This window comes from Pagrus major, chromosome 11 (genome assembly GCF_040436345.1).
Source record: "Pagrus major chromosome 11, Pma_NU_1.0".
NCBI classification, from domain to species: Eukaryota; Metazoa; Chordata; class Actinopteri; order Spariformes; family Sparidae; genus Pagrus; species Pagrus major.
The window spans coordinates 3,301,336-3,316,264 of NC_133225.1; the positions used below are offsets into that span (position 1 = coordinate 3,301,336).

General features: G+C 40.9%; 1 protein-coding gene across 7 annotated transcripts in view; it reads left to right on the forward strand.

The window, feature by feature from the left end:
* Positions 1–14,929, forward strand: part of nlgn1 (neuroligin 1) — a 299,279-nt gene that overhangs the window by 23,741 nt on the left and 260,609 nt on the right. The window contains exon 2 of one of the 7 annotated variants that reach the window (XM_073476525.1): positions 9,869–9,895. The exons of the other annotated variants lie outside the window; for them this stretch is intronic. Coding sequence (XP_073332626.1) covers positions 9,869–9,895 — 27 coding nt within the window. The remainder of the gene's footprint in view (positions 1–9,868; positions 9,896–14,929) is intronic. 7 annotated transcript variants of the gene reach the window in all.

A 14,929-nucleotide genomic window follows, 5' to 3' on the forward strand; every position in this document is an offset into this window, starting at 1 on the left:
GTGACATTCCAAGTATCTTGTGAACCAAAGTCCTGACGTAACCACCTCTAGGTCCTCCAGAGGTCGAGTTGACTCAGTGTGGGTCCTCTATTGTTCAGGGTTTCAATCATTTTGCCCGGTCCCTGTATATTCTAATACACTCTGAATGTGCCTCCTCTCTCTTTTCTCCCTCTCTCGACCTGTCTCGCAATCTTTAGCTATTTCTCCAGAGAAATTTATTAGGAAGTCGACATCATTAAGCACCTTGACTCATGTGCTGCTGGGCTTTAATGTTTAATTTCACACCAAACGAGGGGAGGAGGACAGGCAGGAGGAGGAGGAGGAGAAGGTGGAAGGAGGAGAGGGAAGAAGGTAGAGGATCGCAGGGGTGGATATGTTTGTTAATTTTACGTGTGCGTGTGTGGAGTCATCACAAACTAAACCATAAATCCTTCACGGTCCGTCGTCCTCAGCAGCAACATCGGTCAAACTTGTGTGTGTGTGTGTGTGTGTGTGTGTATGTGTGTGTGGAGGGGGCTTACATTTGTGCACATATGCTCATTATTGTGAATCCAGTAATTAGCCTCACCATTGCATTGAGTCCGTGGCCCTGATTGGATTCTTAAACCCGCTGCCACTCAAATGTCTCAGCGTACAGCACATGAAGGTGCTGAAACATGCACACGTTACAAACACACGCTGCTCATTGAAGCTTCATAGCGTGTACATAGCTGTGTGTATTCCTACACACACACACACACACACACATTGAAAGGCTCGCCCTAAGATAAATAGCCTTCATGGACCGGTGTGCTCAAAGATGATGTACTCAATATTCACTCATTGCCAATAACACCCACCCTCACATACTCACACAAGGAGACACGACCATTTTGCTTGGAATGCTGTATCGGGCACCTGTGTGTGTGTGTGTGTGTGTGTGTGTGTGTGTGTGTGTGTGTGTGTGTGTGTGTGTGTGTGTGCGTGTGTGTGTGTGTCAGCAAATTGACAGCAATAGACACCTCAGCAGCTTCAGATACCAAGCATCTGTCAATAACTCATCACTTCTTTCATTAAGCGTATTGGCAGCCGGTCAAACAGGCCGTGTGTGTGTGTGTGTGTGTGTGTGTGTGTGTGTGTGTGTGTGTCCTCTTATGTTTCTGTTTGTTCAGGGACTCTTTGACTGCGCTGTTTTTTTGTTCATTCAAGGTCCATTTGACCAGTAAGCTACTGTGTGTGTGTCTGTGTGTGTTTTTATAATCTTCCACCTATGGAAATGTACCTAGGAATAAGTCTCGGAAGGCAAACCATTTTTCTTAACAAGGTTACAAAGTATTTGGAGGAAAAACAGCAAATAAAACAGAAAACTAAATAAAACAACCCGAGGTTGATGAAACACCGCGGGAAGAGGTTAAAAAATGTTACATGGCTGAAGTAGAAAATGATAAAACCCAGTAACTTATTTAAGAATTCATAAAAGCTTTCCCATAAGACAGTTTTAGGACAGGATTTAAAAGATGCTAATGTTGTTAAGGGTAAAGGTGATGAACATATTTAGCAATAGGTGTATGTGTATGTAAGTGTGTCTAAGAGACCATCGGTAAACTGGTGAAGGGAAGAGGCAGGATGGAGGCTGTACATGAGCTAAGAGCCACGATCGAGAGAAGAACGACGACACAGTGGCATCAAATGAATGAGCTCTTGTGGGCCTCTTTAGTGGATCACCGCTGGATGCAAGTTTATTGTGGTTAAAATATGAACATTGGAAAAATAGTCTGCATTATTGTATAATGAATCTAATTTGAATTATTCCTCCAGCACCTGCTGTTGACAGCAGCTTTGTATGAAACACTTCTCCTCCACTTCATTAAATCCGTGCAGCCATCTGAAGGCAACAGGACACGTATGTTGATAAATCTATAGTCTTTGGGTTAAGAATTGCGGCCCTGGAGCTGTTGTAGATCTGTGCTACTGTTTTTTTTTTTTTCATGTCATGCCACTCTGCAACATCCAGACACCAAGAGGCTATTTCTATTTGTTGAACCACAGTTTGTCATGCTTCAACAGCTCAGTGTCCAGAATAAAATGTGGCCAATTTTATGTTCCTGCAGTCCACATGTACGTCCAAGTTTGGGAAGATATTTTAAATATGTTTGGGTCGACACACACACAGTATATTCAGCTAAAATGTGATCTTTTTCGAACCCTAACCACCGGTTTTGTGCCCAACCCCTAACCACAGTGTTGTCACAGCATAAAATTGAAAACTGGACCTGGAGAAACAAAGTTTGCAACATAAACTGTTTGGCAGAAAGGTACATTTCTAACATTCTCTCTGGCAATTGAGTTTGAGCTCAATAAGCTGCTGTTCTTATGGACGCCCACACAGTCTGTGCACCCAAGCCCTACCGCTTGCACCATTAAAACAGAGCCCAGACTAGCTCTGCACGAACTATTGGCATTGGACCTTAAAAAGCAACATCAGTCTTAACTTAAGCCCACTGGGGATAAAAGCTATTGTGTTGTGGTGTCTGTTTTTTTGTAATCTTATTTTTAACAAAGGCCTGTTGAATGCTGCAAGTGTAATGTACCCAGGGGCTTGAACTCAGCCGCTCAGGTCATTGTACAACGTCTAGAATTCGCAGTCCAAACACACAGCAAGTTTCTGACACAAACTGACACTTTCTCAGAGCGTCAAGGTTTTTTCCTCTGACGGTAGCGATATGTTGATGCCACAAGGGAAACGTTGCAGATGGACGGGCGCAGCAGTGGCTGTCGGCAACTCAGGGACTGTCATCGAGGTAGAACAAATAGAAAAGAAAAAGAGGCTGGACGGTGTTGATTAAACCAAGAGATTGAGGTAAAGATATGAAGGAGTAAAGGGAGAACACAGAGTAATTCAGAAAGCATAGAAGAAATAAACAAAATAAGCTTCATTAGTGCTCTCGTGTTCTTTGAAAGCCTCTGGTAACATTGCTTGTCTTCTACTCTTTTGTAGGACGATGACATCGTCCTTTGAAGGCGCTTGAATTTACTTTTACTTCATATAAAATTTGTGAATCAATCATTTTCATGCTATGTTACTCCCCTCATCCCCCAGCCCTAGTATTTTGGGGGCTCGTCCGGGATGGTAAAAGGAGCCTGAGAAACTGTTTGTGGAAGTTATTTATCTCCAGTAGCTGCTGTGATAAGTACTGTTGTCCGGTTTGCCAGTGTCTAGCCTTTTCTAAAAAGACTTCTCCTCAGGGAAGATAGGTGAGTGTCCAGCTGGGTTGTGAATCAGCCTTTCATTCCACGTCTCTTAAATATGCAGCATAATTCTCTTGCTGCTCGGTCCCAAGAGCTTGAGAGACATGCTAACTTCAGGTTAAAAGCCTTGGCAAGCGTGTAGAAATTTACATAAGCACATGCAGAAGCATGAGATATCTACATCTGCTCCTTTCATGACTGTACTGAGGACAATCTGCCTTAAAGGGGTTGCACTGCATACTTTTATCCAAACCTATAGTCCCTGTTATTGTTATAGTGCACAAAAGCACACACAAATCCCCCAAATTCCCCCCCGCTCACCTCTTCTGTACAAACAGAACCGTTTTCTACTCTTTGTGAAAGTTTTTTGAACCACCACAGTTCACTCAGATGGGAAGTATTAAAAACACAGATAAAAAAGATGGATAAACAGACAGACAGCAGTTTGAACTCTGTAATGAAACTCGCTGTGGCGCTCTATAGGCGAAGCAGGCTGATAACTTATTCATCCCCCTTTTATGTTTTGCGCCTGTACTCTCATCGCCTCTCCCATGTGCTGCCTCTTTTTAGTTTTCCCCTATGTGCTCCCAGATTAGGTGCGTCCACCAGTTAATGTACCGCATCAATAATTCTATATGGGGGGCGATGAGGGAGCAGAGGGAGTGGCAGCGGGAGACGGAGATGGATCCACCGCATCCTAAGCTCCTTGCATCTTACACCATTCACCACCAAGACCTTTGAAGTCTTCCGATCCTCTCATGAAATGCCTTTTACTTAATTATGGTATATTATTATTATTATTATTATTATTTACCACGTTTTCTCCTCAAGTTTCACATCCTCTTGACTTTTTTTTTATAAACGTCATGACAGCTTTTCCAATATTGTCTGTAGCTGATGAATGAGGCCCAAAAGCAGGAGAACCTGGAGCACATCCATGGTTTACTGTACTTGCTTAGCACAAATTTAGCACACAATTTGGCAAACACACTGACATGATGTGCAACTAGTAGTCTTGCACAGGCAGACCCATCTCCACAGCACTGTCCCCTGTACCACTGTAGTGTGCAGTGTAGTGTTGTCGCAATCATCTCAGCCCAGGATGCAGTGATGATGCCCCTGCAAAATGGAGTCAGGGAGAACTTGTTTGGCATTAAAATGGCTAAATCCCTGCAAAAAGAAAAGGTAAGAGCTACTAGCTTGTTAGTGTAACTTGCCATTTTCAGCATGTAGGTTGCTAGTTCTGTTTTTGTTGTTTCTTGTAGCGACAGGGTGTCTTGAAAACGCTAACAGGACGACAGCGGAAGGACAATGCTGCCTGAATGAGGCCCTGCTCATACTTACAAGGTTATTTTTTTAAACAAAGCTTTTTCTATGCATTTTGGCCTTTCGTGCAAACATAAACAATGTTTCAAGGTCACTGACTGTGAGCCTCTGTCCTGGGTGAAGATATTTAGATATGCTGCATTTGGTGTTTACTTCTGGACGGATAGAAACCGATTTGTGGAACGATGACGCGGCCACTTGTTTATAGCATCAAAGGCAAATGTGAACTTGGCGTATGTGATATGATACTGAAGTATTTGAGTCTGCACCTTTACAGAATTAACATTATATTTAGAGAGACACAAACAGACATTGTAATCCCAATGATGGAAAAGAAAGAAAGGAAACAGGCGCTTACAATTTTTTGCTGACAAGTTTTCCAAGTAGACCCTTTGAAGCGTAGTCACGTTTCTCTGCCTTGTTTGTTGTATTTTCTGTTCATGCCATTTTTATTATTTTTTTCCCACAAACTGGCAACTACCACGGCTTTCTATGCTTTGATGACGAAACAGAACTACACCGCGGGATACCAACGCTGTTATACTATTGGCTCACAACCTCGTTAGAAGCTGGAACCAACTATCAGAATTCTTACACAGAGATAAAACATTTTGGACCCGACAAATTCTTTAAAATTATTCATTCACAACGTCTCTAATAAGTGTTCAGATGGGTTCAGACCTGGCGACTGTGAAGAGGAAGAAAAACATCCATTTTCCTACTCATCAAGCCCTTATCACTGATATGAAAGCAACTGAATTTCTGTTTCTCCACTCATTTCATCACTATTTGCACAGCGCTTGTTCCACATTAAAGTTGGCCCTCCGATGGCTGGATGGACGTCAGAGCGAGGCACATTCATCCAGGGAAGTGTGTCAAAGTAAAGACAGACTGACGGTGCACCAAAGCTGATAATATGCAGAGCACTTACAACTGCTAACATTCCAACGTTATCTAAACATAAAATCGATTTTGGGAAATGAAACAGCTGAAGGATGAATACTTACTATCCAGGACCAGGTTGTTCCAATATGTCCAACAGAAGGTTGTATTACATCGTTTAAAGGCTTCGCTGTTGATGCCCATAATGGAGACAGGTTGAAAAAGACTCAAAGTAGAGGGGATACAATGAGAATGAGAGACAGGGAGAAGAGTGGGAGAAAAAAAAAAAAGAAAAGACCGACAAGAGATGCGAGAGGAAATGCATCCCCCTCGGCACAGCTGGGCTCGCTGTCATGTCGGCCTGTCACATGGGATCTGGCTAGAAATACTAGTTCTCTGTCTCCTCCAAACAGAAAATAGGCCACATCCTGTTCAACACAGCCACTGCATGGCACTCTTTCACAGTACAACATAATACACATTATAGGACATGACAACACAGCTTCAAAGAGAATTATTCAGTGTAGAGATTTGCAACAGAAAAATCACCTGTTACACTGTTTGTGTCTGTTGCTACATATAGATAATGAATATGGTGCAGTTTGTTTATGCCTTTAATGTTCTTTTAAGTTGAGTTCAGCACTAAGTTGAAGTGTGTAAGCACCCCCGATACCCAGGCGGTAGTGTGGTTTTAAGGAATTTTTTATGAAGTCCGCAGCAGCTCCCAGCATGTGGTGTCAGTGGGTCTTCAAAGCGTAGAGTAGGTAGTGGTGGTGGGGGGGGATTAGATGTCCATTAATATGGAAGATTGTATTGCGTATTTGTTTTGTAAATCATCATATCATTATACGTTTTCTGGCGTTTAGTTGTTTTTTTATCTATCTTTGAAAATAATTTTCTAATATTTATGTTTCATGTAAAACAATGTGCTTCAATCCTGGTGTCAGAAAAATGCAATGCCTGAAAAGAGTTTCAAGGGTTTGCAATCGTCCATTAAACATTTGGTTTAACATTTTATAATATCCATCATTAATCAATGGTAGATTAATTAACAAACAACGACATGCTTTATAAGCCACTATTAAGCAACTGTTTATCGTAAAGTTGCAACTGATGTTTATACTATTTTGTAAAAAGTCGAGAAAAACTGTGTAGTTCATCTTTAGTCGTTATTTGGATGGCCATTATAAAGTTGCAACTGATGTTTACAAAGCTTTACAATTGCTGAATAAATGGTTTGAATGACCATTTATCAATGATGGTTATTATCAAGTGTTACCAAAACAACTTTGTAGGACACAATCTGAAATGTACTGGTTGGTAGCAGTAAAGGGTTAAAGCATGGATTGCAGAATTGTTTGTTGCTCTTAATGCCTGTGGAAAGTCCTTGACATTTAGCTGGCAGCTACACTTTGTAGTATGCCAACAACTTGAAATAGTTGCTTGAATCAACTTTTCAAGTTTGGAATTAAGGTACAAGGTCATTTATTTGTCATTATACAACACAGAGTTACAAAAAGGAACTGGAAGTTCATATACTCTTTCATGCTGCAGAAATTACAGGCAAACTGTATACAGTTATTATATGTATAAAGGGTGAATGTAAACAGCAACAACAACATGGTGATGATAATGTGGTTGGCGTCTTCATATTAAAGTTTGACATCTGGGAATCAACATCAACTTTGACTGTGTGTGAGCACCAAGCATCGATGTTGTAAACACAGGGTCCACCTCTCCTCGTCCAGCTGCAGTCCAGCTATCACCTGGAACATGATGCTACACCTGTCGAGTGCAACAGCTTGATTTTGTGGGCAAAACGGTCTCTGATTTCACGTTGTTGAGTCCCATTTGTCCATTTCCTTTTCCTGCGACTGGACATAAGCCAGGAGTATCCTTTAAACCATGCTGGATTAGCATCACTCTCGATCCCACTCTCTTCTTCCCTGGGGCGGTCCGGCTGGTCAGTTGCGACGGTCGAAAGATGCCGCGGGCAGTGATTGTCTGCTGCTCTTGATCTTTAACAGCCGCTTTCTTCTCTAATGCTGGTGACAGTATTTCTGCCACAGGCAATATGTGTTTTTGGCAATAAAGTCAAAAAAATAACAGTTAAAAAAAGTAGCAGCTATTTTGGTAAAAAGTTGAAACAGATTGGACTTTTGGAGAGACACAACCTGCAGTAGCCAATCACTAAGCCGGCGATTAGACTGGCTGGTCAATAGTAATGTAACTCAAGCCATTTGGACTAAATGTGTGAAATAACACTATAAATGTAGACCACTGTATAATTTCTTAATTGGAAGTTTTTCATATTTTATTATAAGTGCTGATTGACATGACACGGTTAATGTCAGGGTAAAACATCATATAGGCCAAAAAAGGACACGTTCACAAACATTCAGAGGTCCAACAAATTGCTCTGAGTTTCTGTTATTGTGCTTGGTACCTCAAAAAACATGGTGCTGCGAGGACACTGCACCAGCAGGGAGGAGAAAGCCTGTCTGGAAGAGTTGTTGCTCCGGCGCCGGGGAGCTGGAACCGAACGAAGCGATGATACTCGCCTAGTTGTGTCCTCCCCCCTCAACTAATCGCCACATCGCCTGATTTGGTCTGAAAGAGGCCTTAGGGTGTTTTACGCAACTTGAGATGAAAAAAGGTGTTGCGTAATGTAGCCTGAAGCACGATATGAGCCGAGAAGTCGGGTCAGGTCATGTGTCACTGCTATGTAAGAACATTTAAACGTACATGTGCTTCATACCGTGGATAGATAATACAAGATGCAGACCGAGTGTTGAGTCGTGAAGGAAGTGTAGTGTGAAAAAGTCATTTTACGTTGATTTCTTAACTAATTAGGTCGTGTAGGACGTTCATGTTCTCGTCTTCAGACCCCAACACGATGCATGTCATTCAACTGAGCTGTATGTTCCCCAGCGAGCAGTATTTTATTGCTTTGCTGAGTTTCAGAAACAGAAATAATTTTTTATGATAAAATATTTGATTTGGAAAATAGATGATTAATGGAAATGAATAGAAAAGCTTTTAAAGTGTTACTCAAAATGTGTCTAACAGATATTTTAATAATCTTATAAAAATGATAATGATAATAATATTCAGGCCTAAGACAGTTTAGACTCAATTTTAGATTGTCACACAATCCTTGTCTGCTGTGACTGTGACTTTAGATTAATAACCTTTCTGTCAATTCAGAAGGTGTACATCTCACTGAGCTCATTAAGCACATGGGGCGTATCATATGACATCATTTTCTGAGGATAATGATCATAATTCACTCCGAGTGTCCTTTCAATGTCTTATTAATGCCATGTGAGTGGCCATTAGCAGCAGCTTCTGTTCCTCCTCTCCTTTCTGCTCTATTTGAGGTGCCAAACTCAGCCGTCAATGACACGTTTGTCACCACAGCTCTCTGATTTGGATATATTAGAGGGCAGACGCTGAAGTGACAGTTGGGGCAGAAAAACAGGAAGAAACAGAAACTGGTGTGATGACTATTTGTGAACGAGTCTTGAATGTGAAGAAAAGGAAATGAAGTTGGATTAATAGATTGATTAGATTGAGAAGACTGAAGACTGTTTATCACCAGAGCTTGACTGAGTCGGTAATATCGGTATGACTGATGTTGCATACAAAGCCCTCTGCAGCTCACAGGTGAAATGGGATTTAAAAACATCCAGTATTAAAAAGCTGGCTGAAAAATAAAAGATTTCTCAGAACAGTAGTTAGAATCATAAAAAACACAGGGATTTAACATAAACCTAGAATACTGTTATGATATCCAGGAGACTTCTGTGTTTATATGCAGACACATTGAAGATATCATTAAAAAAAAGTTTGAGTACAAAACAATATTTACAGTGGTGAGCTGCTTCTCCTGCTTTACAACCGCTGACTGTAAAATATAATGGACAGAGCCACCATGACATCACCCATAGGTTTCTGAAGAGCCACTGTGAAGATGAAAGTGGGGCGGTACCGTCCAATCTCTGGCTACCTCTGGTTACTGAACCTTGTGCACCTGGCTGGAAGGTACCAAACTAGCAAAGGATAACAAGCTAGCTGTGTTCACACAAAAAGAGAAGCAACTTTCGCCTTGCATTAATTAGGATTATTCGCCCAAACCAGATTTCGGTACCTCCGTGTCTCGTTGCTGCAGACAGGTTGAGAAGCGAGAGTGAAGATAAATCCACTTTTTAATGCCAAAGGTATACTCCGGGCGTTTATTCCTCCAGAAGCTCCAGGCTCTGCCCACGCCTGCCTACTCCAGAGCTCAACAGTTACAGCAGCTGCCTAGCAGTTAGTGATCACTTGTTAATCTAGAACACCAGTGTCTATCCCTCCATCATGCGATGTTGGTCCAATTATCACAGGAAGCCATATTAACTGTCTGATATTTGCATTAAAAATCATCCAAAAGGCACCAAAAACACAGCAAAGAGGTCCAGTCCTTTGACCCAGTTTAGCTCAGGTGAAGCCTGGCAAGCAGCTTGCGGCTAGCTGACACTCAGAACAGTCACGCCCTTCATTATGCCCAATTTAAGCCTTAATATCATTGAAACGAGTGAGTTGTTTAAACATCAGCCACCACACAGCTGCCATGAGTGGGGACAATAGCTATAGAGACCAAAAGCTTTTTTCTGTACCACGCTGTAGTCATGTTTGTTTCTGATACGTTGAGCAATTAAACAGGGGGTCTTATGGGGACTGACTCACTTTTGGAGCCAGCCTCAAGTGTCCATTCAAGGAACTACAGTTTTAGTACATTTTATTTTTCATGGTTCCTCATTTTTATGTTGATTCAAATCCAATGTTCTTGCAGCATATTAAACACAAATATGAATTCCTATAAATGATTTTAATTTGCATGTTGGGTTTATTTTTTGTTAGAAACGTTGACAGGAGTGAAGCCGTGACTGAAAAACTAGTATGTAGTAAAAAGTCACAAATCTCTCCGTTACCCTCCGTCTCAATACTGTCTCAATTCATTTCCAGATGAGAACTCCAGAGTGACAGAGATAGCGGGAGGCTAAGTCACCTGGAGAAAAAAGTCAAGGATGTCTTTACCTGATATTCATATAACCTGGTATCAGCATATCAAAGCCCATCACCTGGCTGAGGCCTTGTCTCAGCTTTCCAAAGGGAATGTCAGACATGAAAGAGAGTATTTGAAGAGTTAAGGAAGAGCTGATCTGAAATGGCATCGCTTTTTAAATAGTCATTTTAGGGGGTTTGAGCCTTCTGAACTCCTTGAGAGTCGACAAGTCGCCTTGAAGTGATGAAATGCTGCTGTGACCGCACATTCAAACTTAAAGAAATTCACTGCTGTCATTCCTGTACTGTTAGTCATTGATCAGAACCGGTGTGTGTATGAGTGTGTGTACACTGCTGTACTGTTTCCCTGTCTGGTGCAATACAAAAGCCCTTACAGTTGCAGGACACTGTACTGCAGCAATGCCTTTTGTTTGACTCATTACAGCGTAAAGTAACAGATGATCTAACTTCCTTACCCTCCAATCATGCACTCAACTTTCAGACTTTAAAAAATAAACCTCAGGAAACCCTGCACTTGCACCTTGCTCTGTACCTTCAGAGAACAGACACACACTGTCCTCGCTACCTTGCTTTCTGTTAGGGTGGTCATGAAATTTATCATTCAGATATGAACAGATAACATATTGGTCTGAACAGATGGAAATGTTCCTGATTTTTTGCAGTAGTTTTCTTTCTGTTTAAAAAAATTGCATTCAGGTGCGGCAAATAAAGTTAAACCAGATTTAACGTTAAACACAACCCAACGTCACGTCGCAGTGGCCGATCGGGTAAGCTGGCGATCAGACCAGCAGCCTGAATGACTGAACGTGTCATGTGTATTCACACAATTTGGCCTTGTGCACCAGGTTTTTGAAAAAACAAAACTCATCTGTGGATGCAGGCGATCGCTGTAGGTCCAGCATGCTTAATTATGAATCCTCCTTTGGTGAAGGCATGACCTGCAGATCAGAGGCAGAATCGAAGGGGTCACAGGTGTGCGTACTTGGCTAAATGCTACAGGGGGAACACAACGGACATTTCTTTGTGTAGCGCTATGTTTCACTTGCAATCAATTTGCCTTGTATCCTGGTTGTTTGCTACTATTTTTTAATTTGTCGTTGTGGACAAACAGTCACTAGTAGGACCTGCATGCTAGTAGCACAGCAACAGAGCAGCTTCTCCCTTTGGTAAACTGTTCGGCAGGGGTTAGAGTTCACAACATAACATCACACAATCACAGGGCCATGGAAATAAAATGCCTGATGCCCTAGCAACCCACATGAAGGCTGCTTGAGTCAACGACCCACAAGTGCCCCTAACGACTCTGTAAGGACACTCCCACACCGAATTTAAAAGCCTGCGACTCCCCTCCAGTTAGTGAGAACTGAAGCACGTCCAGTTGCCTACGATACAGAATTACCATGAGCTGGATGACTGAGAACCTTCATCAATTTACTCTAACGATGGTCAATATGGAGACAAAAATGATCTTTTTCAGTTTGATAAGTCTTCAAAACACCGGACTCCTGTGATGATTTATTTGGCACAAATGGTGCTCATAACAACACTTTTGTATTGTTAACATAGTGCTGGTGTCAGGTCAGGTCAGTTGGGTCAGTAAAACGACTGAACACCTACCCCGGGAAGTGACAAGCCTGGGTATTAGCACTGCCTGAGAAACTCATCTTCAAGTCAGCACATGTACTACAGATGCCACATTGTCCCAAAAGGCTAGACAGATGCAGAAAAAAGTATACAGGGATAATCAAGTGATTCTATCATCAAACTAAATAATGAGGAAGGAAAGGGATGTTATTATTATAATTTCGGAAATTGCCAAAATATTCAGCACTTGTTTACGCTTCCCCTCTGGGGTTTTGCTATAATTTATAACTTTAATAACTTTTTTGTTTGTATTTTTTGCAATGACTCACAGTTTCACAACTTTTATCATTATCTCTGATAGTTGAAGCCTAACTACATTTCATTCATTTCACCTTGCAATTAATATTTTTATTTTGAAAGACCAAAAAGCAGAAGAATCATCCCTTCACTTCTTTTGTGACGGCACCAATCTGCTGTTTGGTGTTTTTTTTTTCTTGTTGTGCACTTAGGTAAGTGTTAAAAGCACTCGGCATTGTAAAATGAGTGCATCACAAATAAACCAATGCATTAAGTGTCCCTTTATGATTGTTCCTTTTTTTTATCTTTAAGACTTAATGATGGACAATGACAGGGCTTTTAATGTTTGAGGGACAATCTGCGCCAAGCACAACAAGAGCAACGATAAAAGATCAGACAGCTTTGAATAATTATACTCAGGGCATGGTGTTAGGTGTGAGTGATTAACGGTGTGTGCGTGTGCGTGTGTGTGTGTTTGTGCATGCGTTGCAGAGAGAACTTGAAGGAAGGGAATGATGATTAACGATGAAGCAGACCTTGAGAAGGACAGGCTGCCAGTGGGACAGATGACAGGAGATGGAGGGCTGGGAGGAGGGACTGAGTGGAGAGGTGGACAGGGCTACAGAACCCTCTCATTCTGGCAAATGGCTGTCGAATGCTGACACATACAATAGCAGTCATTTGCTTACGGTATCATTTATTTCCCCACAGTGCATTGATTGATGAGGCATCATGTGTTAATGCCACAGCCTTTACGTAGAGTTTGGCAGAAGGCAGGGGGAGGCATGTTTCTCTACAACTGAACAATAACACCACGTTTTGAATCGTTTCTTCCATTCTTCTCTCCTCCATTTATGGTTTTGTTATTTTCTTGTTTTCTGTGATGCACCTGCACTCTAACTGTAGCTGTTTTAGCAGACAGTACACAGAGGAAAATAAAGACTTTTCAACAATCTCTGGTACTTGAAGTTGTGGAGGACTTGTTGGAGGTTTTAGCTGGTAAACATTTGGTGTTCTTTGAGTATGTAGCCACTTCTGCGATTGTGTTCTCCTCGCATCGGCTTTTGACTTAACACTCTCCAGAGGTTTTTTTCTGGTTCATTGTTAATGGTAGTTTGAAAGCATGCTTTTGTTCATTGGGTTTGAGGATTGATGATTTTATCTCTGTGCCTGTGATGCTTGACCAACTAATGCTTGTTGAGAGCTGTAGTTTCAAACACCATCGTCATTGTAGGCTGTGTACAGACTGCCCTCACAGTTCAAGGAGAGAAGGGCAAGAGGAGGGAGACAATAATAGACCGCTGTGATGTCAGAACTTTGGCTTTGGGCTTGTGGTTGTATCAGGCAGTAGTGGGAGAAGTATTCAGATCTTTTACTGAAGCGAAAGTAGCAATACTGCACTGGGAAGTAGAAAAGTAGTCATAGTTCACTAAAATTGTATTTTACTGTTATAGCTCATGTTTTTGGATTAATATTACTGCTGCATTGATGTCTATGTTGCATTTTACTGCTGTAGCTGTTGATGGTTGAGCTCATCTTAACTACTTCATTGACTGTTGGATAGTTTAATTTACAGCGATGCATCATATTCTTTAAGATCACCATATATTTGTAATGCAGGTGTCCTGTGAGAACCACATGTCTCTAGTCACTGCATTTTACAACTAATACAACTTTTTTAAAAATAGTTTATTTAGCCTAAAAAAATCAATTTAAAGTCAACACATTTGGACAGATTGGCTATGAAAAGTAAAAAGTAATTACTTTCTACTCTTCATAAGAAGTATTAATATTAAGTAGATATTTTTCTCATGTATCCCAATAGTTTACTCATGTACTGTATTATGTATGTGCAATTTTGAGGTACTTGGACTCAAGTATTTCCATTTTCTACTGCTTTGTATTTCCATTCCAATATGTTATGGATATAAATATTGTACTTTTTACTCCAGTACATTTATTTAATAATTTTAGTCACTACTGCATTCTACAGCAGAGCCAAAGTGGTGCAATGAGATAAGCAGATGACGTTTCGGCTCTCAGGCTGACTTCATCTAATTAAAGAAAACTGAATATGGAGCCGGAGTGTGCAACACTTTTTTTTCAGTTTCCAGTCTGCTGTCAGTGAGCAGAGGCTCATTAAAGCTGGTGTCCATTACGTCTCTATGATGTGTAACCAGCTAGCAAACACTGAGTCCAATCATCAAAAATATTAGTAGTTAATTAGTTTATACAAAACATGTAAATATATGTATGATATTACTTGTACTTTTGATATTTTAGTACATTTAATATGAGATATTTTAATATTTCTAATCAAGTGCTATTTGTATGGGTGCCCAGAGTTAATATTTTTTCATTTACTTTTTAACAACCTTTATTACTTAAGTAAATACTTTTGTACATTACTCCACCGGCATCACCTTTGGGCTTCGAGCTTAAGCACATTTAAGCTCGTTCATTCAGACTCGTATGGTGATTGAAATGTTAATGTGTGCTTTATGTATTTAGAACATTGGTTGTTTTGTGAGAACGAATGCAAGAA